The sequence below is a fragment of the Chlamydomonas reinhardtii genome, chromosome 3, assembly GCF_000002595.2.
Source record: "Chlamydomonas reinhardtii strain CC-503 cw92 mt+ chromosome 3, whole genome shotgun sequence".
Classification (NCBI taxonomy): Eukaryota; Viridiplantae; Chlorophyta; class Chlorophyceae; order Chlamydomonadales; family Chlamydomonadaceae; genus Chlamydomonas; species Chlamydomonas reinhardtii.
Window position 1 is genome coordinate 3,004,053 of NC_057006.1, and position 19,825 is coordinate 3,023,877.

At 63.8% G+C, this 19,825-nt stretch overlaps 3 protein-coding genes across 3 annotated transcripts; 2 read left to right on the forward strand and 1 right to left on the reverse strand.

Moving 5' to 3' along the window:
* Positions 1 to 23: 23 nt before the first annotated feature.
* Positions 24 to 10,409, forward strand: CHLRE_03g163850v5 (uncharacterized protein). Its single transcript, XM_043060751.1, has 21 exons — positions 24 to 181; positions 387 to 508; positions 861 to 982; positions 1,162 to 1,231; positions 1,668 to 1,744; positions 2,152 to 2,251; positions 2,494 to 2,537; positions 2,819 to 2,874; positions 3,164 to 3,249; positions 3,641 to 3,685; positions 4,037 to 4,114; positions 4,426 to 5,003; positions 5,316 to 5,391; positions 5,624 to 5,706; positions 6,172 to 6,304; positions 6,519 to 6,571; positions 6,853 to 6,943; positions 7,371 to 7,394; positions 7,803 to 7,921; positions 8,193 to 8,757; positions 9,090 to 10,409. The coding sequence occupies exons 1-21, from the start codon at positions 133 to 135 to the stop codon at positions 9,456 to 9,458; spliced, it is 2,940 nt and encodes a 979-aa protein (XP_042925880.1). The 5' UTR covers positions 24 to 132; the 3' UTR covers positions 9,459 to 10,409.
* Positions 10,410 to 10,463: 54 nt separating this feature from the next.
* CHLRE_03g163900v5 (uncharacterized protein) lies at positions 10,464 to 15,574 on the forward strand. Its single transcript, XM_043060752.1, has 5 exons — positions 10,464 to 10,860; positions 11,086 to 11,223; positions 11,368 to 11,656; positions 11,828 to 12,163; positions 12,391 to 15,574. Exons 1-5 carry the CDS (start codon positions 10,624 to 10,626, stop codon positions 13,431 to 13,433), a joined length of 2,043 nt encoding a protein of 680 aa, XP_042925881.1. The 5' UTR covers positions 10,464 to 10,623; the 3' UTR covers positions 13,434 to 15,574.
* Positions 15,575 to 15,706: 132 nt separating this feature from the next.
* On the reverse strand, positions 15,707 to 19,815 carry CHLRE_03g163950v5 (uncharacterized protein). The gene is made up of 7 exons (XM_043060753.1): positions 19,609 to 19,815; positions 19,343 to 19,528; positions 19,027 to 19,131; positions 18,644 to 18,733; positions 18,116 to 18,442; positions 17,494 to 17,871; positions 15,707 to 16,647 (listed from the first exon to the last, which is right to left on the reverse strand). The coding sequence occupies exons 1-7, from the start codon at positions 19,687 to 19,689 to the stop codon at positions 16,576 to 16,578; spliced, it is 1,239 nt and encodes a 412-aa protein (XP_042925882.1). The 5' UTR covers positions 19,690 to 19,815; the 3' UTR covers positions 15,707 to 16,575.
* Positions 19,816 to 19,825: the final 10 nt, after the last annotated feature.

Consider the following 19,825-nt stretch of genomic DNA (forward strand, 5'->3'; position numbering starts at 1 on the left):
GCTTTCTAAAAAATGAAACCAGACACCAATCAAGACGGAAATGCGGAGAAGGACAAACGTGCCAGGATTCAGGAAGTTCAGGCGCGCACCGACATTTCCGACGCCGAGAAGGCGCGCCTGGTCCAGCAAATAATGACTGAAGGCTGCCAGTGGCAGCAGGAGGTCGATGAGGACGAGCGCGGTGAGCGTGAGCCCCGCCGCGACGTCTTGGCGCCAACGTGCGCCACACACCGCCGCGCTGCACTCCCCCCGCCCCCCCGGCCCCAGCCGCCCCGATGGACCATCTCGCTCACACCCGCTCATCCGCTAGCCGCTTGCGAGCACGGTGCATTCCCGCTCACCAGTGCCTTGCGTTCTGCATCTGTTGCCGCTGCATCTGCGTGCAGATAAAATCTACCAGGCTGGCATTGCTGCCTTTGCGCCCCACAAGAACGACAAGGAGCGGGAGGACCTGCGCAGCTCCATCACGTGCCAAGTGTGCCTGGAGTACGTGAAGCGCCCCATCTCGGTGAGTTGCCATTCTCGTGCTGTTTATAACGTTGGCAGTGCACGGTTATGACCTTTTGCTATGTACGTGTTGCGTGCCTGCGTGCGTGTCGGTGGGCAATGGGGTACAAATCGGTGTGTACTGTGCGTGCCTGCCCGCAACACCCCACCCGGCGTCTTCCTCCTGCCTCCCCTCCTGCCCACCGGCCTTTCCAATCCAAGCCCACACCACCACCGCCCTTCTCCTGTCACACTCCAATCAACACGGCACCCTCGCCCTCTCTCCCCCCTGCATTGCATTGGGTTTGGTTTAGTTTGGGCTGGTATCTACAACCCCCCTCCCCCTCCCTCTCTCCCCTCCTTGTTGGGCCCAGCTGGCCTGCCAGCACAGCCTGTGCCTGGAGTGCCTGCGCGGCGTGCGCCGAATGGACACGGCGCAGCGCAACTGCCCCTCCTGCCGCGCGCCCATCGCCATCAGCATGTTCGAGTCGGCGCGGTGAGCACGGGTGGTGGCGGCGTGCGGGTGTGGAGGTGGGAGGGTGGGCGGCACGTGCGTGTGTATGTGTGTGCACTAAACACATCCAGTTTTGGTGCATGGTACCTTGACCTCGCAAACCCCCTTCCCCCGCGCCGCCCCTCCCTGCCTCCCTCGTCTCCCCCTCCCCCCCACTGCAGTGTGAACCAAGCCATGGTTGCCTTCATGCGGCGGCTGGCGGACCTTGGCAGGCCCAGCCGGGCAGGCAAGGTGAGAGGGCGAGAGGGCGAGGAGAGGTTGCGCGTGGCGGGGGTCGTGGCGGGGGTCGTGGTGGTGGTGGTCGTGGTGCTGGTGGCGGTGGTGGTGCGGTTGCGATCTGTTGTGGACCATAAGGTGATACGGCGAGGTCCGCCAGAGCAGGAAGTGCCACTGGGGGCTGTGGTGGGCGGGCCGGGGGGGGGGGGGGAAGGGGGCGCCGTGGGGTGCGGCGCATGAGGCGGCACGCGCTGGGGGAGGGCACGCCTGTGAGGCGTGAGCAGGACGCAGGAGGCATGGCACGGCATATTGCCACTGGCAAGGGCCACTGGGCGTGTGTGAGGCGGCCTGCCACAGCAGCAGCGGAGGCGGCTGAGGCCCGGCATGTTTCGCCAGCATTTCGGCAATACGGCAAGCAGCCGTGTCATTCTTTGTTGCTGCTGCCGCGCAGGTGGTGGCGGCTCGGGCGCACACAGACGAGGTTGAGGACCGGCCCGAGGAGGCCTTTGTCACGGAGCGGGCCAAGCGGTAAGCCGGCGGTGGGGGGATCGGCGGGGGGCGGCCGCGGGGGCCTGTGGGCCCCGCAGGCGCCCCAGGTGCAGGCGGCGCTGCCAGGAGGGAGCACCGCCGCCGCGCAGGGTGCTGTGTATGTGGGTCGCACGCGGCCCGCCCCGGGGGCTTGCCGCGAACCGGGGCTGACCAGCGCGCCTGAATCTCTCCTATGTAGATCTCCACTTTATTTCTAATCCCACACCTGCACCTGCACCCCCCTAACGCCTTTGCCTGTTCTCCGCTAGTTTAGCATGGTTTTCATTTGGGCTGGTACTTACAAACCCCATGTACCGCCCCCCCGCTTTGTACCTGGCTACGACTTCACTAGGTAAACAAAATGCATGTACCCCCCCCGCTGCATCACCTGCACCCCCCACATGCAGTGCCGGAATGGCCAACGCCTGCAGCGGCGCCCTGCGCATGACGTGCGGCCCCAACCACTTCGGACCCATCGGGCCCGAGTTCGACCCCAAGCGCAGCCGGGTGAGTGGTGGCGTGTGTGGCGGGGCTGTTTTGCTGTGGGTGGGCGGGTGGGTGATAGAGCGCTGCGGTTTGGTGTGATATGTGTGTTTGGTGGGTGGTGGGTGGCTGGTGGAGGGCTGCCGGTTAGCGTGGTGTGCGAATCGATGAGATCCGGAGGAGAGGGACTCGGAGCTGGCACACAGTTTGGGCCTGCACTCAACAAACTGCAATCGTCAATCTTACCTATGCACCTGTGCACACAGGGTGTTGTGGTGGGTGACCTCTACTCCAACCGCATGACGTGCCGGTAAGCTGGGCTGGGCGGGGGCCGTGGCGGGGCGTGGGGCGGGGCTGGTAGGTGCGCCGCAAAGGTGTGTGTGTGTATGTGTGTGTGTCTGTGTCTGTGCGTGTGCGTGTGTGTGTGTGTGTGTGTGTGGTTGTCGGTGCATCTGGGCGGGCAGGTGCTGCAACCGCCCGCACAGCACCTCGTGCCGTACCCGCGTGCCCGTCCCTCACCTGCCTCTCCCCCCCTCCTCCTCCTCCTCCTCGCCCTCCCCATCCTCGTCCTCGCCCTCCTGTGTCACACAGCATGGAGTGCGCGCACCTGCCCCACGTGGCCGGCATCGCGGGCCGCGGCGAAGTGGGTGAGTGCTGCTCCCGGGTGCGTGTCGGCGGGTCGGCGGGCGGGTGGCTTGGCAGGGCCTGGCTCGCGCCGCCCCCAACCCCCCGCAAAGCCCGCACGTGCGGCGCGCTTGGTATCCATGAAGCGCAGCACGCGCATTCACGTAGCGCTGTATCACGTGTTGTCCGGCGTGACACTTGCGTATACACACGTTTCAAGCACACACACACACTCAAACACACACTCAAACACACACACACACACACATAAAAGACACACGTACACACACACACACACAAACACACGCGCAGGCGCTCAGTCTGTGGTGCTGAGTGGCGGCTACGTGGACGATGTGGACGAGGGCGACTGGTTCCTGTACACCGGCAGCGGCGGCAAGGTGTGTGTGTGTGTGTGTGTGTGTGTGTGTGTGTGTGTGTGTGTGTGTGTGTGTGTGTGTGTGTGTGTGTGTGTGTGTGTGTGTGTGTACGGTATGTGCAGGGTCGAGGGCGGCTGCAAGGGGCGGCTGCAGGGGAGGGGGGAGGGAGGCAAGCGGTTGTGCGCCGGAAAGCATAAGGGAAAAAGGTCGACACAATGCATGCGGATGCGCAAGCCCCCAAGCATGTTTGGGCAGGGACAAGAGTGGAAAGCCCGGCCCGACTCTCCGTTTGGATGCGTGCATGCGCGCGCCTGCAGCCGCCTCCATCTCTTGGAAATGACTGCTGCGTTGCCTGCCTCTCTTGCCTCCCCACCCCCGGGCGCCACACACACACGCCGCGTGTCGGCCCCAGGACCTGAGCGGCAACAAGCGCAACGGCGACCACAACGGCGACCAGGTGGGGGGTATTGGTCTGGTGGGGTGTTGGTCTGGTGGGGTACAGGGTTGTACGGCGCCGGGTCCCACAACAATTGCGGAGCCGGGCATCCCTCCCCGCTATTGGGACCTAACGGGCTTAGACACAGAACCCCCCAAAACTGTCGAGTGCCACTCCCTTGCCAACGCATAGGTATCGCTCTCCTCCTCGCTCTTATGCATTGGGTTTAGTTTAGTTTTGGGTTGGTATCTACAACTCCCTCCCCCTCACACACGCACATAAGTCTGGTGCAGAATGTGCGCTCACAAACTCACACATGTACCGACTCGCGTCATCGTCTCGCTCGCTCTGTCACTCGCGACGCGGCTGCAGACATTCGACCGCATGAACCTGGCAATCAAGAAATCGTGCGTGGAGGGCTACCCCGTGCGCGTGGTGCGCTCATGCAAGGTGCGGTGTGTGCGTGTGTGTGTGTGTGTGTGGCTGTGACTGTGTGTGTGTATGTGTGTATGTGTGTGTGTGACTGTGTGTGACTGTGTGGGTGGGTGCGGCGCGCTCGGAGAGCGTACAGCGGGAAACGGCGTGGGAAAGTGACACGCGCTGCACTCCATGTGGCACGGCCCGTTCCTTGCCGGCCCCTTGACGCGCCCATGTGCCTATGTGGCCATTGTTCTTTTGGACGTCAAGCCTGGCCATCCATGCTTGAAAGGCTCCTCCAACCATTCGCATGTGTTTTCATCTCCGACCTCTTGAAACAACAGGAGAAGCGCAGCGCCTACGCGCCCTCCAAGGATGCGCTGAAGCAGCTGCAGGAGCTTATGGACGGCGGTGACGAGGCAGCGGCGGCGGCGGCGGCGGGCGGCAAGGGAGCAGGCGGCGGTGGCAGCAAGAAGAAGAAGACGGGTGGCAAGACGGGCGGCAATAAGAAGGGCAAGGGCAAGAGCGAGGAGGAGGAGGAGGGCGAGGAGGAGGCGGAGGAGGAGAGCGGGGAGGAGGAGCAGGCGAGCGAGGAGGACCAGGACAGCGAGGAGGAGGATGAGGAGGAGGAGGCGGAAGAGAAAAAGAAGGCGGAGAAGAAGGCGGAGAAGAAGAAGGCGGAGAAGAAGCAGAAGGGTGGGAAGAAGGGTGGGAGGAGCAAGAAGGCTGCGGAGGAGGGGCAGGAGGAGGAGGACGGTGAGGACGAGGACGGCGAGGGCGCAGAGGAGGGCAAGCCGGAGGCGGAGGCGGGCTGCATCAAGACCGCCAAGCCCAAGACGCTGCTGCCGGTGCGCTATGACGGCTGCTACCGCGTGCTAGCCTGCTGGCGTGTCAAGGGCATCGAGGGCTTCCTGGTGTGCAGGTGAGTCGCAGCAGTCGCAGCACTGGTGGTTCGAGAGAGGTCGCCTCACTAGGTGCCCAAGGCGGCAGGGCAGAGGGTTGCCATGCGCTGCGCACCACGTGGGGACCAGCCGTGTGTGTGTGTGTGCAGGGTGGGGGGCGGGCCGGGGCTCGGGTACGGCGCTGAAGAGAGGTCTGGAGGGGTGGGGGCATACCGAGCGGGCGCTCGGAAGTGAGGCGGTGTTTCGCCTCGTGTGTTGCTGCTTTGGTGGCTGTGCCGTACCGGTGCCGCCCGTGGGCGGTATCGTGACTTTGACGCCGCCGCCGCGCACAGGTACCTGTTCGTACGATGTGACAACTCGCCGGCGCCCTGGTCGTCCGACGACACCGGCGACAGGCCGCGCATGGAGGTGGGCGGACGTGTGTGCGTGGGATGTGTGTGTGTGTGTGTGTGTGTGTGTGTAGGTGTGTGCCGGCGCTCAAGCTTGCGCAAGAGCGTCAAGGCAACAGCTTGCGCTCTGTGAGGCCTCCTGGCGCCGTCCCCCACCTCTTTCCAAAGCCGGCGCTGCCCTGCTCTGCTGACCTGCTGCTTCTTGGCCTGCTGCTGCTGCTGCTGCTGCTGCTGCTGCTGCTGCTGTGCAGATCCCGGAGCGGGCGCAGCAGGAGATGGACGCCGCCCGGGAGCTGAGTGAGGAGGTCACCTTCATGGGTGGCAGCCCGGCATGGTGAGGTTTGCTGCGGGGCGGTGTGCGTATTCCTAAGAGGCGTATATGCGGTGCATGTGCGTGTGTGTGTATGTGCGGTGTCTCGTGTGTTTTCATGTGTGCGTGTGTGTGTGTGTGTGTGTCAATTCCAGCCCAAACTAAACCGAACCAACGCAAAAGAGTGAGGAAGAGAGCGTGGAGTATGCATTGACAACGGAGCGGCACTCGACTGAATGGGTGTGGGTGTGCGGCAGCTGTGAGCGTGAGCGGTGTGGGCAGCTGTGGGAGGAAAAGCTGTGTTATGCATTGGGTTCCTGGTGTCCTGGCATCTGGCATCTGGGCAGCCTGGAGCTTTGCCGGCGACCCTGTTCGTGCACCTTGCACGGACATCACCAACTGTTGCGGCTCAGTTCGCCGCTTGTATTCCATTGAGCCCGCGCATAGCCCCGCACCGCCGCCACCACCAAAACGCGCTCGCCCTCACAGGGATTTCAACGCGGCCACGGGCCAGTGGGGCTGGACCCGCGACCCGCCGCACAGCTCCGGCGGCGGCGGCAAGGGCAGCGGCGAGGCGCGCAAGAAGGCCGGCGGTGCCAAGCCGCTCACCAAGCAGCTCGAGGTGCTGTGAGGGCGTGTGTATGCAACTGTGATGTGCGCCTGCTAGGCTGCTACCCTGTATGTCTGCTGTCCTGTCATGTAGAGTTGAGCAGTTGCAGTGGGATGGGGCGTACTGCGGCGCGAAAGCGAAAGACATAGGGCCGCAGCCACTGGCGAAGCACTGCGAACGAGGCGTCTGACATGCCGCCCCCCTGGCGCCCCTGCCTTCCGTGCAGGCGGCGCAGCGGGAGCTCAAGAAGCTGCTCAAGCAGCTGACCGACAGCTACAGGTATGTGTGTGTGTGTGTGTGTGTGTGTGTGTGTGTGTGTGTGTGTGTGTGTGTGTGTGTGTGTGTGCGTGCGTGCATTTGGAGTGCGATTTGGCACTGTGAGTGCACACGTGTGTTTTGCCCGCCTGTGGACGAGGAAGCAAAAAGCCCCCAAACGGCGCCCAGCTCGTGTGCCCACCACGGCATCCCGCGCTGTGCCCATGGTCGTGTCGCCTGCGCCCGTGTGTAACTGCTGTGCCCGTGTGATTGCCGTGCACTCCAACCTGCCCCCCGCCCCGCAGCTGCCAGGTGTGCACACGTGTCATGTCCAGCGAGCAGCGGCGGCCGGTGCAGACGCCGTGCGGACACAACTTCTGCCTGCAGTGCCTACAGGTGGGCGCGTGCGTGGCAGAGTGTGTTTGTGTGTGTGTGTGTGTGTGTGTGTGTGTGTGTGTGTGTGTGTGTGTGTGTGTGTGTGTGTGTGTGTGTGTGTGTGGCTGTGTGGCTGTGTGTGTGTGTGTGTAGGCAAGCAAGGTGGGAGTGATTGGCAGCTTTCGGGGGCGGGGGGCGTGCCGGGGCGGCTGCCGGGGGGTGGCAGGGCTACGCAGGGACGTTTGCGGAAGTTGTTACCGCATACAGCGCTTGCATTGCCTCGCCTGCACACGCCGACTCATGGGCCTTGGGGCAGTCCGCTTGCGCGCGAGCGCGTGGATTTGCGGCGCTGAGTTGATGTTGGGTTTGACTGGCCACGCGCCGGCGCACGATCTTGCTGAATGCTCTTCACTTGCCGCCCTCCCCGGCCACGGCCTCACAATGACAGGGCCACATGGTCAAGTTGGAGCAGGTGCGCGTGTGTGTGCGTGCGTGTATGCCGGGGTGGGGTGGGTTATGGGGTTATGTGCCCGAGCCCAACGGGGAAGACCGCACGGTGCGCGGGATACTTGCCGGTCCCGGTGCATGCCCACTGTTTTCAAGTGGAGAAAGTCGTTGGGATGTCGTGGGTCCCGCACACAGTGGGCATGCACTCGGAGGACTGGCACCTGTGGCGACCCCCATCACCCACCTCGCTGCGCACAGCGCGGCAGGAGGCAGCGGCTCCACGTCCAAAGACGAACCCCATACCAAACCCCCAGCCCTGCGCCCCGCACAACCTCACCCCAATCCCCTGGGATCGGAAATGAACATCGGGAACGCCCTGGAACCTGACACGCGACGGCAACCACGCTCCCACCCACCCGAACTGCAACATCAGGCCGCCGCCAACCCCGCCGCTGGGCGCAAGTCGCGCGCCTGCACGCAGCGCAAGCCCTGCCCCAAGGCCCGCTGCGGCAAGGACCTCACCGACTTTATGACCAGCGTGCGAGCCAACAAGTGAGAGCGGGAGAGCTGTGCATGCGGCGGGCGGGTGGGGGAAGGCAGTGGGCGGTGGGGCAGTTGTCGCACACAGCGTGCCAAGCCCACACATGTCATGACCGTACCAGCATCCCGCACGCCCTTGGCCTGACCCTTGCCCCCGCTACCCTCCGCCGCACCCTCCCTTCGGCGCCCTCCCCTCACCCGTTCGACGCCCTCCCCTCCCCCCTTCGACGCCCTCCCTCCCCCCTTCTTATATAATCATGAATGTAAACCCCCCCCCCCCCAGCGCCATGGCGACTCAGGCGGCTGAGATGGCGGCGGCTGTGGCGGCCAAGGAGGCGGAGGTGGCGCGCCTGCAGCAGCAGCTGGAGGGCGGCGCCGCCGGCCCCAGTGCGGTCATTGAGGCCCAGCCGCCTGTCAAGGTGGAGGATCAGGAGGCGGCTGCGCCGGCGGGTTCCGACGCCGACACCGTGGGCTCTGACGCCGATGAGGAGATGGGTGAGGCCGCGGTGGCGGACGAGAAGGTGCAGCAGCAACAGGAGGCGCAGGAGGAGGAGGCGGCGGATGTGGAGGAGGAGCCGGAGGACGAGGCCGTCGCTGGCGGCGGCGCCGCCGCCAGCCCCTCCACCGCCGCCGCACTGTCGCCTGAGCCGCAGGCTGAGGCGGCGGCGCAGCAGCCTGCCGACGCCGGCGGAGCCGGCACCGCTGCCGGCGAGGTCGATGGCCAGGGCCGCTACGGCCACGCCGCTGTGGGGCTTGCTGCCAAGTTCCCTGACTTTGACGTGGCGGTGATTGAGGGCATGCTGGAGGACCAGGGCGGAGACGTGGGGGAGGTGGCCGCCTTCCTCAGGGTGAGGTGGAGATGGGGGGAGGGGAAGGGGAAAACAGGAAAAGTGGGGCGGGTTGATGCCACATCCAGGAAGGGAGCTGGGTGGCACGAGGTGGGTGGCTGGGGGTGGGAGCCGGACGAGGGAGGCAGCGGTGTGGTGGCGGCGGGGCGGTTTGAGCACGTGCAAGACCGCGAGCGCTGTACCATGACCACCAACACACCCGCGGCATTCCAGCTCCGCAGCTTCAGCTTCTGGGCCTTGGTCCCAACTGCCTCAAGACGCCGCGTCGCGTCGCATCTCCCTTCTTGCGTGACCTGTAATTGTGTCGCTCCAATTCTTTCAACCCCACACAGCGCATGGCGAGGGACCAGGCCGCCGCCGCCCGCTCGCCGAAGGCCGCCGCCGCGCGCAAGCCCACCGCCGGCGGCAAGCGGAAGCGCAAGTCCGGCGGCAAGTCCAAGGCCGCCAAGTCCAGGGCGGATGAAGAAGCGGCCGCCTGCGAGGAGGAGGAGGAGCAGCAGGAGGAGGAGGAGGAGCGGGACGTGGCGGCGGAGGCTGAGGAGGAGGCGCAGGGGGATGCGCAGGAGGAGCAGGCGGGCGAGGAGGCGATGGAGGTGGAGGTGGCGGTGGCGGCAAGGGGTCGCAAGGCGGCTGGCGCTGGGAAGAAGCGGGCTGCGCGAGCGGAGCCCAGCAAGAGGCGGCGGAAGGCGGTGGCGGCGTAGTGCATGTGCTGTGGGGAAGGGGGCCTGCGTGCAAGCGGCCTACCCGGCTTAGTGTGCGAGGGGGTGGGGATGGGGTGGGGGCGGGAATGGTGGTGCCGGCGGCGGCTCTAGTGTGTTGGTGCATACATGTCTTGTGGAACACTCGGTCTGGAGGTCTGGACAGAGTGCAGAGGCGTACGGCAGGAGGGCTGTGGGGTTGGTAGCAAACAGTGCTACGAGCACGCGAAAGGCGAAGCGGTTGTCGTGCCGGGTCGGAACGGCGCGTCCATGCGGGATTGCGGGGTGGATGCAGCAGGGGCTTGTGTTCGCGTGCAAGGCTGTGAAGGCCGCGGCTGTGGCTGGGTGCGCGGCCGTGGTGGAATGGGTGCTTGCGCGCGTCGGCCGCACGGGAGTACCGTAATGGAACCCGTATTGGGGTCAGCGCCTATCCGGTTATAACCGATTAACCGCAGTGTATGGCGCAACATACATTGCGTCAGGGGCTCACGGCGGTTGCAGGCGAGGTCCGCCTGAAGGGGACACAGCATTGCAGCCCTGAGCGGCTGAGCGAGGTCACATGAGGATGCGGATACTGTTGTCTGGAGAGTCTGGCTCTGCGGCCGGTGGATTTGCTGGTGCAGGGGTGCTGGGGTGCGCGGTTAAGGGGTTGAGAGATGCCGGTCGTTGATCACCACCCATGACCCGACCTTTCAGCCGCAATTCGGCGCCCCGAAGATGATTCGAGCCCTTTGTCAAGGTCAAGCTATGTCGATATGAGGCCCGGAATGTGTCGTAAGTAACGGTCACCCAGAGATCATAGGCTTCCGTGCTGCAGTGCTGCCATCCTAGCTTTGCGGGATGGCCGAGGCCCGGGCCTTGCAGCGTGGGGAGGTGGCACTGGGCACGGGCAGCCAAGGCGAGCTCTATGGCCTCCGCGTCCCCCAGCTGTGATACATGTAATTAGCTCGACTACTGGTATCAAATCAAGCAAGCCAGAAAGCTGGAAGCAGTCTTTCCCCACTTCTCGTCCAACGCAAATCATGCATGATTCATGGGGGGCTCTTTTGTTAGGGAGGCTCATTTTGATCCCATCTGCTTCCCTCTTATTAATTCATCGAAGTAGCTAGCAATAGTCAGCCGCTGCTGAGCCCTCTGACTAGTCCCTGTATGTCGAGGAGGAGTCACGATGTTCAGGCCGGCACAGCGCATACTGCACGCTTTCTCGAGAAAAGCAGCAGTCAATGCAGTGCCCCCTGGCGGCCAAGCGGAGCCTCAGTCGGCCTCTCGGGCTGCAGCGCCAAGCAGCTCGTCCGCCAGCGGCGCACTCGCGGCGCAAATACTCTCGGGCACCAATGATAGCAAGCTTGCCCCGTTTTTGAGTGGATATGCGCCAGAGTCTTCACCCGAGGAGGGAGGCCTGCAGGTGCGTCGGCGAGCGCATTGAAGCATGTGAACTTTCCTTCCTCGAGCCGGCGGGCCGCCGGACCCTCGCAAGCTACTTTTAGGATGCACTTGCTCAGACGCAAGCGTAACCCTGAGGTGCTCGCCGAACTATGGAGATACTTTCCGCGAGTTTCCGAGCCGCTTTCCTGCACGTTCTCTTGCCGGAATCAAAGCCGGCCAACCCCACTCCATATAACTCGCGCAGTTTTACTTGGATGACGAGCTGGCGCCATGCCCGGTCGTGGACACGACGCCGAAGGCCATGTTCGCCCGAGCCGTCCACGTGCCGTGGTCGGCGCCTGGCGTCGCGCAGGCTGGCCCGGGCGCCCAATTGGAGCGTACCGTAAGTTATGCAAGGAGAGATTACGCTGGGCCAGTGCAGTGGGTTGAAGCCCTTCCATGGACGAGTGGCCATTCCGACCATTTGCGCACCCGCCCAGCTGACTTGGGCCTGCGCTCCCTTGGAAATAACGGCGTGGCCCTGCAGGTCCGGCGCCTCCTGACAGAGCTGGCGCTTTCACAGACGCCCCAGGCCGCTGCCACCGCCGCCGCCGACAGCACCCGCAGCACCGCTGGCGGGCCTGCCGCCGGCGCGCCGACACCAGCAGCGGCCATGCAGGACCTGGGCGCGCTGTCGGAGCGGCTGCGGCAGGCGGGCCTGCGGGTGGTGGTCACGTCGCCCGCACGGCCGCGCGCCAACTCGCCGCTCACCACACGCTCCATATCGTCGCCCTTCCTGCTGGTCATCCGCCAAACTGGCGACACCATTAGCTCAGGTTCGTGGCGGTTTGGTTGCGGGCTAGCCCGCCCGCCCGAATCTGGCTGTTCTCGCAAACCTTGGCTTCAACAATTCGCCTGGGGCACCGTAGAGAATGTTTCCAGCCAGTACCCCGGACATAAGGTACCGGTACATCACTCCCACCGTGCGCCTCTTCTCCTGCTCACAGGCGAGCCGCCTTCCTTCGCCACCTGCTCAGACGGCGAGGCGCTCGGTGGCGGCCGCGGGCACCACCACCACCACCACCGCCACCACCACCATCGCCACCACCACACCGCCACGGGCCTTGACGAGCCGCGCAGCGGCAACGGCCACCCCCTCAACAGCACCACCGGCTGCGCCGGCGATGCCAGCACGGGCGCGCGGGTGCACCGGGGCCGCTCTGCCGCCGGCGAGGTGGAGGTGGTGGTGGTGGACGTGGCGCTGCGAGAACACCTGGCGGTGGCGCCCTCCACGCCCGCCTACGAGCGCACGCTGGCGGCCGCAGTGCCCGAGATGTTCATAGGTGGGCGCGGTGTGCCCGTGTCGTACCGTACAGCACCAGCACCGTACGTGTGCCGCGCCGTACTTGTAGCGTGTCTGTACCGTACCTTGACCGTACATGTGCACTGGTTCAGAACCAGTGTGCACGTGCGCTGATACAATGGTTGGAACGTGGCATGTCAATGCCGATGTTTGTGCTTGCCGCTCCAACTCTTGTCCCTAACCCCTGCACCCACCATCCCACCACAGGCAGTCTGTCCCGGCTGAGCGAGCTGGTTCGCTCCATGGCCTCAGCCATCCAGCTCAACTTCAGCAGCCAGGGCGTGTGCGTGCCGCCCTGGCGCCGCACACAGGCGCTGCTCAGCCGCTGGAGCGTCGCCGAGGACATTGAGCGGCAGGTCAGGCTGCAGCAGCGCACCGGCGGCGGCCCCATGGTAGATGTGGAGGCACTTGCCGCCGCGAGCGCGGTGGCGGCGGCCGGAACGTCACGGCAGCACCTGGGGCACGGCGGCGGAGGCCTGGCGGCGCCTCCGGCGCCGCTGGCGGCGCAGCCGCCGCTGCCGCTGCACCCGCTGCTACTGCCGCTGCAGCAGCAGCAGCTGGGCCTGGAGACTGAGGCCGCAGCCGCCACTGCTGCAACCAACTCAGGCGCGGGCGGCGCGCACCGGCCGCCGCCGGCGGCGCCCGCGGACCTGCCTTGGGCGTGGCAGCTGCGGCTGCAGGCGCCGCAGCCCGCGGAGCGGCGTCACGAGCTGGATGCGGCCATGGCGGCGGCGGTGGCGGCGGCGGGCGCCGCCGGCGCGGCGGAGCCGCTGCCTGAGGGCCAGGTGCATGGCGGCTTCAGCGCCGCCGGCCGGCAGGCCGCCAACCGCCCCGCCATGGTGGTGCTTGGCTTCGTGGTGCCCAGTGCAGTGGAGAGAGAGGAGCAGGCCGCGGCGGCGGCGGCCGCAGCGGCCTCGACCTCGGTAGGCCGGCTGGACTGCGCCGGCCGGCCGGTGCCGCCCCGCGCGCGCGACGCGTGGGGCGCGGAGATGCGCTCCTCCGATGGCATATACGGGCGCGCCAGCAGCGCCGCCGCCAGCGGCGCCGGCAGCACCAGCACCATCAGCAGCACCAGCGGCAGCACTGACTGCGAGGAGGCGAGTGGCGCTCGGTCACCCACGAGCGTCTTCCGGGACCACCGGCCTGCGGTCGCCAGCCCCGGCAAGGTGGCTACAGCTGCGGTGGCTGTCATGTCGACGGCGGGCGCCTTTGGGACGCTGCAGGGTTTCACAGCGGGCCTGGCTCTGTGAGGGAAGGACAGGTTTATTGCAACCAGCGCAGGCTGCAGCTGCTGCTTTCGGGCAGTGAGGGTGGGGCGGCCGTGGCAGCAATGGATGCCATGGAATTCTTTTTGGCGGCAGCGGTGCTCATGCATCGGGAACATTTATCTTGTGCACATGGAGCGGGCAAGGCTTGTGTCCATGCCTGTTTGTAGGGGCGCTGGACGCCCTAGCATCGGGCTTTGGGACCCGGACGCCGTTTTGATGGTGTGGCACCTTCATAAGGATGACCGCCTTGCAGAGGCATGGACTTAGGGGCACTGGGAGGCGGCAAATGACGCATTGCAGCAGGAAGGTCGGCGCGTGGGGCGCGCGAGCGCGCGGTGACGTACGTACACTAGTATGGTTGATGTGGAGCCCACTTAACGACCCGTAAAGGTGGTGGTGTGGCGGAATTAACAGCTAGTGGTGATTTTGTTATGGCCATCTTGGAGGGATTCTTCCCGATCGGTTGGCGGGATCCGAGAAGGACGCGGCCGCGCGGGTGCCGGCTCGAAATGTCTTCGGGCAGAAAGGCTATGGGTCGCTGAGGCAAACATCGCCCATTTCTGGTTACAGGATGGGACGTTTGCTACCCCAGATGGTTGACAGCAATGACGGTGGCGGTGCATACGCTTCGGGGTTTCATTAATGAGATCCCCTCAGTTTGAAGGAAGCAGTGCGGAATCATGGTGTTTGTCGGGCTCAGACTCCGGTGTTTGATTGCATCGAGGACTGCTGCAAGCCCCCGGGGTGTTGGTGGCATTGCCACCTTGTTTGGCTGGTGTGCTTTTGTTGACGGAATGGTGTTGAAAAGGTTGTGTATGCACCAGGACCAATGGTTTGTGTTGGTCTGTTGTTTGCTGGCACACGTTTCATTTTGTGGAACGTGCGGCACGGCTTCCGATTGCAACATGAAGCAGGCAAATCGAAGACACACATATTGCAAGTAGCAGTTGAGGTGTCGTGTGGTGCTCGTGTTCATGCGGGCTGGGCACTGGCAGGGGCACAGAGGCCATACTAATCAAAGCTGTGAGCGCACAGCGGTGGGCTTGCGGTAATGGCGGCCACCTGTTGTTGCCGCATGGCGATGGGCAAAAACCCCTGAAGTTTTGGAAGTAAATTGTGTGTTCGGTTGTCGGGCCAGCAGGATGCGCTGGCCGCAAAAAATCAAACAGTTTTGTGTTTGTGTTGCACGCCCAGTGCACGTTTACGTTTTTGTTGATGATTGGTGGTTGGTTCCTATTGCATGTAAATAGGTGGCAGGGAAAATTCGGGCGGAGCGAGAAGTGCCTTCGCACGTCCATGGACAATTGACTTTCGCGAGGTTGCCCGAAAAGCAAGCCATGTTAGCTGCGGGTTAGCACGGACTGTGCACCCCACCCAACCGGCCATGTCCGGATTTGCGGGGATGCCAAAGGCCCCCAACATAGAGGCGTGTGCTTAGTAGGCGCCCGCGTCAAGGTGGCTGGGTTGATAACGACCCGGGATCAGCCCTTTTCCTGCCATAAGGCAGCCACCTCCTTGTTGTTGATGGTTGTACTAATGGGAGATGGCTGCCCCGAACAACAACCAACCCCTGCCCTGGCGGCCGGCGGTGAAGGAGACGGTTGCGAAGAATTCCTAATACTACGTAGGCCGTGTGGCACAATCCGCGGCAGAAGGCTGCCAGGCTAAGTCCTGAGCGTGCTCTGCACAGTTTTCCGCGACGGTTTTGGCGTGGGGAAAGGGATACGCTCGACTGGAGGTATCTAGAGGTTGCCGGTGAGCTGACAGGCCAGGAGACAGAGCGGGGAGGTAGATGGGGAAACCAGAAGAAGAATGGAGGATTTGGGTACGTACACACATCGAGGACTGCAGAGATTGGAGATGGATGGGCAGGCCTAGGGCCTCGATGAGTGGCGTGTGCGGTGACAAGCGGTGACGTCTGTGGTCCCACGAGTCAGTGCTGGAGATGAGCGGCGGTGCTGCTGAGAGGAGGCTGGCTGAGGAGAGGAGGGTGCTCGTCGAGGCACTTGAGATACGGGACAGCAGGGGAGCCTGGAGCATGGATGGACAACATGAGGGTGCGGCATGAGCGCATGGCGGTCGAGCGGCATTGTGTGCCGTGCTGTGTGTAAGGCGCATGTGGCCATGTCTGCTCGTGCGTCTTGAGCTGGGAGGGCACTGTCAGCTGCGGCAGGTGCAGGCCTGCAGGGTGGGCGCGCCGCGACATGAATGACGATCAGCGGGAAGCACCCACACACGGCTGCATCAGGCCCTGCTCTTCTCAGCTCTTACACGCCCTCACCGCATAACGTGCAATCAGTTAAGCGGAAAACATTGCAAGGAAGCAGTTTAGGATAACGCGGAACCTGCCGACACGACTAAAACACCCCTTCCTTCTTCCAAGCCTTTTAGAGTTTTAGGCATTTCACCTCACCGAGTCACCTTTCCTGAGTTCCATACGTCGCGCCCCACAGATTACCTAACCAGCAGGCACACAACTCACCACATACCACGAGTCCCTGGCCTGCTGTTGATGTAGGGCGTTGATGTAGACCCATCAAGAGCCAATCAGCTCATACTCACACATCAAAAACAACGGCAACATGATATATCCGTCTCACACAGCTTCTACTGATCGTAACATGTGTTCCGGTGCGCACCAACTTTATGTACGGTGCTATCATATCAATAATGAACAGCCAAAATACATGTCCTCGCATACTGATAATGATCAACCGCTCTGCTGGCAACACGGGGACGCGGAGAGAAGCAGCTTGCATTGACATCAACACGCGGCTCACCACCTGTCTCCACCACACTAGTTTATTGCGCCTCAGCCTTGGCCATGCTTGCACCGTCCTACCTCATGTGTAAGGGCGAGGAGAACTTCATACAGCTGGCACCCTTAACCCGGGCCGCGTTTAGCCCATGGCTGCGGCAAGAACTGCTGCACTGCCGCCACTGCGCCTCTGCATCTATGGTACATAAAATAATTTACACCCACTGGTGTCAGACATGAATAGCCACACACACAATGACTAGAAGCACGCAGACCTTGGGCGCACCGCGGACGCACACACCGGCGCACACAACTGGCCCTTAGGCCGCAGCGGCCCCCGAGCCCACATGCGGCCTACATACGCCGCTAAGGCCGCAGCACGTGGCGGGAGTAGAAGCCCGGCGTGCACTCCGTCACGTGACCACCCGCCTCGTAAGCCTGCGTCGGCGGCGCAAAAGGGCAACCAAAATTTAGATAACCGCACACATGTTTTTGCACATGGCTAATAAAGCGCCAGTCGCACCCACATGCATAAAGCCCGGCGCCCTCGCATGCATCAGCTCTTTTTGGGCTGAGCCCCCCGAGCGAAGCGATCCAGGGGGGGGCGAAGCCCCCCAGGATTGCCCCTGTCCGTGCCTGCCTGCCTGCCTGCGTCGACAAAAAGTACCATACTGGCACAAACCGCGAGCGCCACGTATTATTAATTGCTATTCCCTATTGTAGAAAAATAGGCGGCAGGGAAAACTCGGCCGGAGTGAGAAGCGACCTCGCGAGTCCATGGACATCTTGACTTTCTTCAGTCCGCGAGTATAGCTCTCGGGCCCTGAATATCTTACATCCATGTATCAAAACATGTCGACGACAAGCGTCTTGGGGCAAGAATGTCGAAATCTTGTGCAACAGCCGAACCATGCGTGCCGATCCCGCCTTAATTATGTCGCGGCCCCGGATCACGCGCCCGAGCCCCACTAGCCGTTTGTGGTGCTTGTGAGGGATTTGGAATGAGGTATCACGGACTCATGTGTGGAGTGGCGTGGACAGGGCGTGGCGGTGCCTTTGGTATGCCCCTTTGCCAGTCCCGCTGGGCTTGCAAGGGTGCTGTTCATGTCGCCGGTACCCATCGTCACATCCCTTGCTCTAGGGGCTCAGCCCATTTTCCAGCTGTACAAAGCTGACACCCCTTGTCCTCGGTACCCCAGGGCCCAGGGCCCGCGGGCCGGGGCCTCGCCTGCCCCGCTGCGCCGCACCGCATCGCCCGTGACCGTGCCTGCAGTCGCATCGCACCTTGACGCGACGGATGGGCGGCGCGTACAGGTGCAGCGTGCACGCCCAGCCGTTGGCGCCGTTTGCGGTCGCCATGTCGCCATCCGCCGCGGCCGGATAGGCCAGCGCGTCCGCGCACCCACTGCCGATCGTGCCATTGACGCGCCTGCCAAAAAGCGCGGTGAGGCCGCCGCTGCTGCTCATAGCGGCGGCGGCCCGGCCGCCCTTCCGGCCGCTGCAGCTGCCCTGACCCGCCACAGGGCCCTTGCTGCCACTGTTGGCGGCGGTGCTTGTGGTGTTGGTGCCGGTGCTCGCGATGGCGTTGGGGCACTCGGCGGCGGCGGGGCAGCCGACGCAGTGCAGCGCCAGCCCGTCGTTGATGTAGGCCACGCCTCCCACCTGGCGACGGCAAAGCGACCGCGTGGTAAGTAACACTTAATGGTAAAGTAAGCATGGAAACGATGGTGGACCGGCGGCGAGGAAGGCGGCTGCATTGAAGAGGTGCCGGGAGGTTGAGCGAGGCTGGGCAAGCTCAACAGACAAACGGCTATCCACTGCAAGCTGCAAACTCAGCTTTGGGGTGCAACGCATGATATAGTTCCTCTGCAGAGAGCCCAGGAGCCTCACGCCGGCAGTGGCGCACCTGAACACAACGCGTCTGTGTGCGCACCAGCCGCAGGTCATCGCAGCATAGCACCTCCGCCTGCCCCTTCTCCTGCTCCTCCGCCTGCCGCTCCGCCTGCTCCCTGCGCTGCTCCTGCAGCTTGGAGAACTGCGCCTGCATCTGCGCGGCGGCGAACGAGGCGTTGCTCTCGCCGCTGCTACTGAGGCTGCTGCAGCCGGAGGAACCCTCGGCCTCGGACAGCAGCAGCGCCGACAGCTCCGGCGGTGAGGCCCCCGACAGGGGGGCGGGCGCGTGCGGCTCCGCCTCCGCCTCCGCCTTGGGCACAACCGGCCGGTACTGCGTCTCCTGCGCGCAGGGGGGGGAAGGACAGCGGGCAAGCGGCATTCCGCAGGGCGTCAAGTCCGCTAAGGCAGTGGTGATGACACCGTGCGTGGAGTTGCATCGTCAAATAGCATCCGTTCTGCTTGCACGCCGCCTACCTTACACTTTCATGTTGCGGGAGCAGTTGACCAACCGTCCCACCCCAGTCCACCTCGGCCCACCCACCTGCACCTCTCCCGCCAGCACCGCCAGCCAGCAGTGCGAGTCGGCATGGTTGTGCACGCGGCTAGTCTGGCCGGGCTTCCAACATATGAGCTGCAGCAGGGGGGAGCGCGGATGTGTGCGTTACGTGCGGGGCAGGCCCATAAGCCTCGTGACGACAGGGGTCTGACGAGAGCGCATTATGCAACCTGCCTCTGCCCAGGTTCGGAGATGCTCATCTACCGGACCCATCAGACCGTATTAACGGCAGCGTAAGGGCAGCAGTCGTAGCGGCAGTAGCAGCGGCAGTAGTCGCCGCAATAGCAGCGGCAGCGCCAGCACCGCCAGCAAAATCCCCTGCGGCCCACCGACCCAAGCGATCGACCACCGCTTAAGCACCCACGCACCATCAATTCAAAATCGTCGCACTCGTGCAGCAAGTGCCGCAGGTAGCCGGCATCGCTCCAGCGCGCGAAGGAGCGCCAGTCGTGGCAGTTGGCTGCGGCGTAAGCCTGCGCGGCGCGGCGCCAGCCGTGCCGAGAGCAGGCCGCGTCAGAACATATGCGACAAATTCAAGAGGTGCTGGTGGCAAGGGCGTAAGCAGGGGTGCGAAGAGGAGCTGGCCGAGCGGGCTCGCGCGAACGTGGATGCCGACGTGTGTTCCAACCGTCGCGAGCAGTGGCGCTCTCGCCAGTTGCGAGCCTCCCACACGCGCGCGCGCACCTGCAGCAGCGCCTGCACGCGAGCGTTCATGCGTGCGAATGAGACTGGGTCCTGGTCTTTGTAGTTTATCGCCACCTGGCTGGTGCGCTCGGCGGCAATGGCCATGGTCAAATCCGTGACCAAACACACCAGTCGGCTTTCCGGGAGCGGCAGCGGCACGCTCTTCTGGATGATTGTACTGTATGCCTGCAAGTTGTATTGGCCGTGCGGTCAGCTGCTATTAAGTCGTGGGCGTGGTTCCTGACGAAGGGCCGTGTCGTGCTCACCGCCCTCTCGGCGAGCTTGCGCGCCGAGCACGGATGCTCCTGTAAATCTTGCAGCGCTCGAGCGCCTCGCTCACGGCCCATCGTTCAAGCGCTGACAGGTCGCGGTATTCTAGAACAGAAAGAACCCTTGTTAGTCGGATTCGAGCGTTGTCACCGCTTGCTTGTAGCTAAATAGAGTTCAACGTGTAATGAGCAATCATTCATAGTTTTTGGTAGC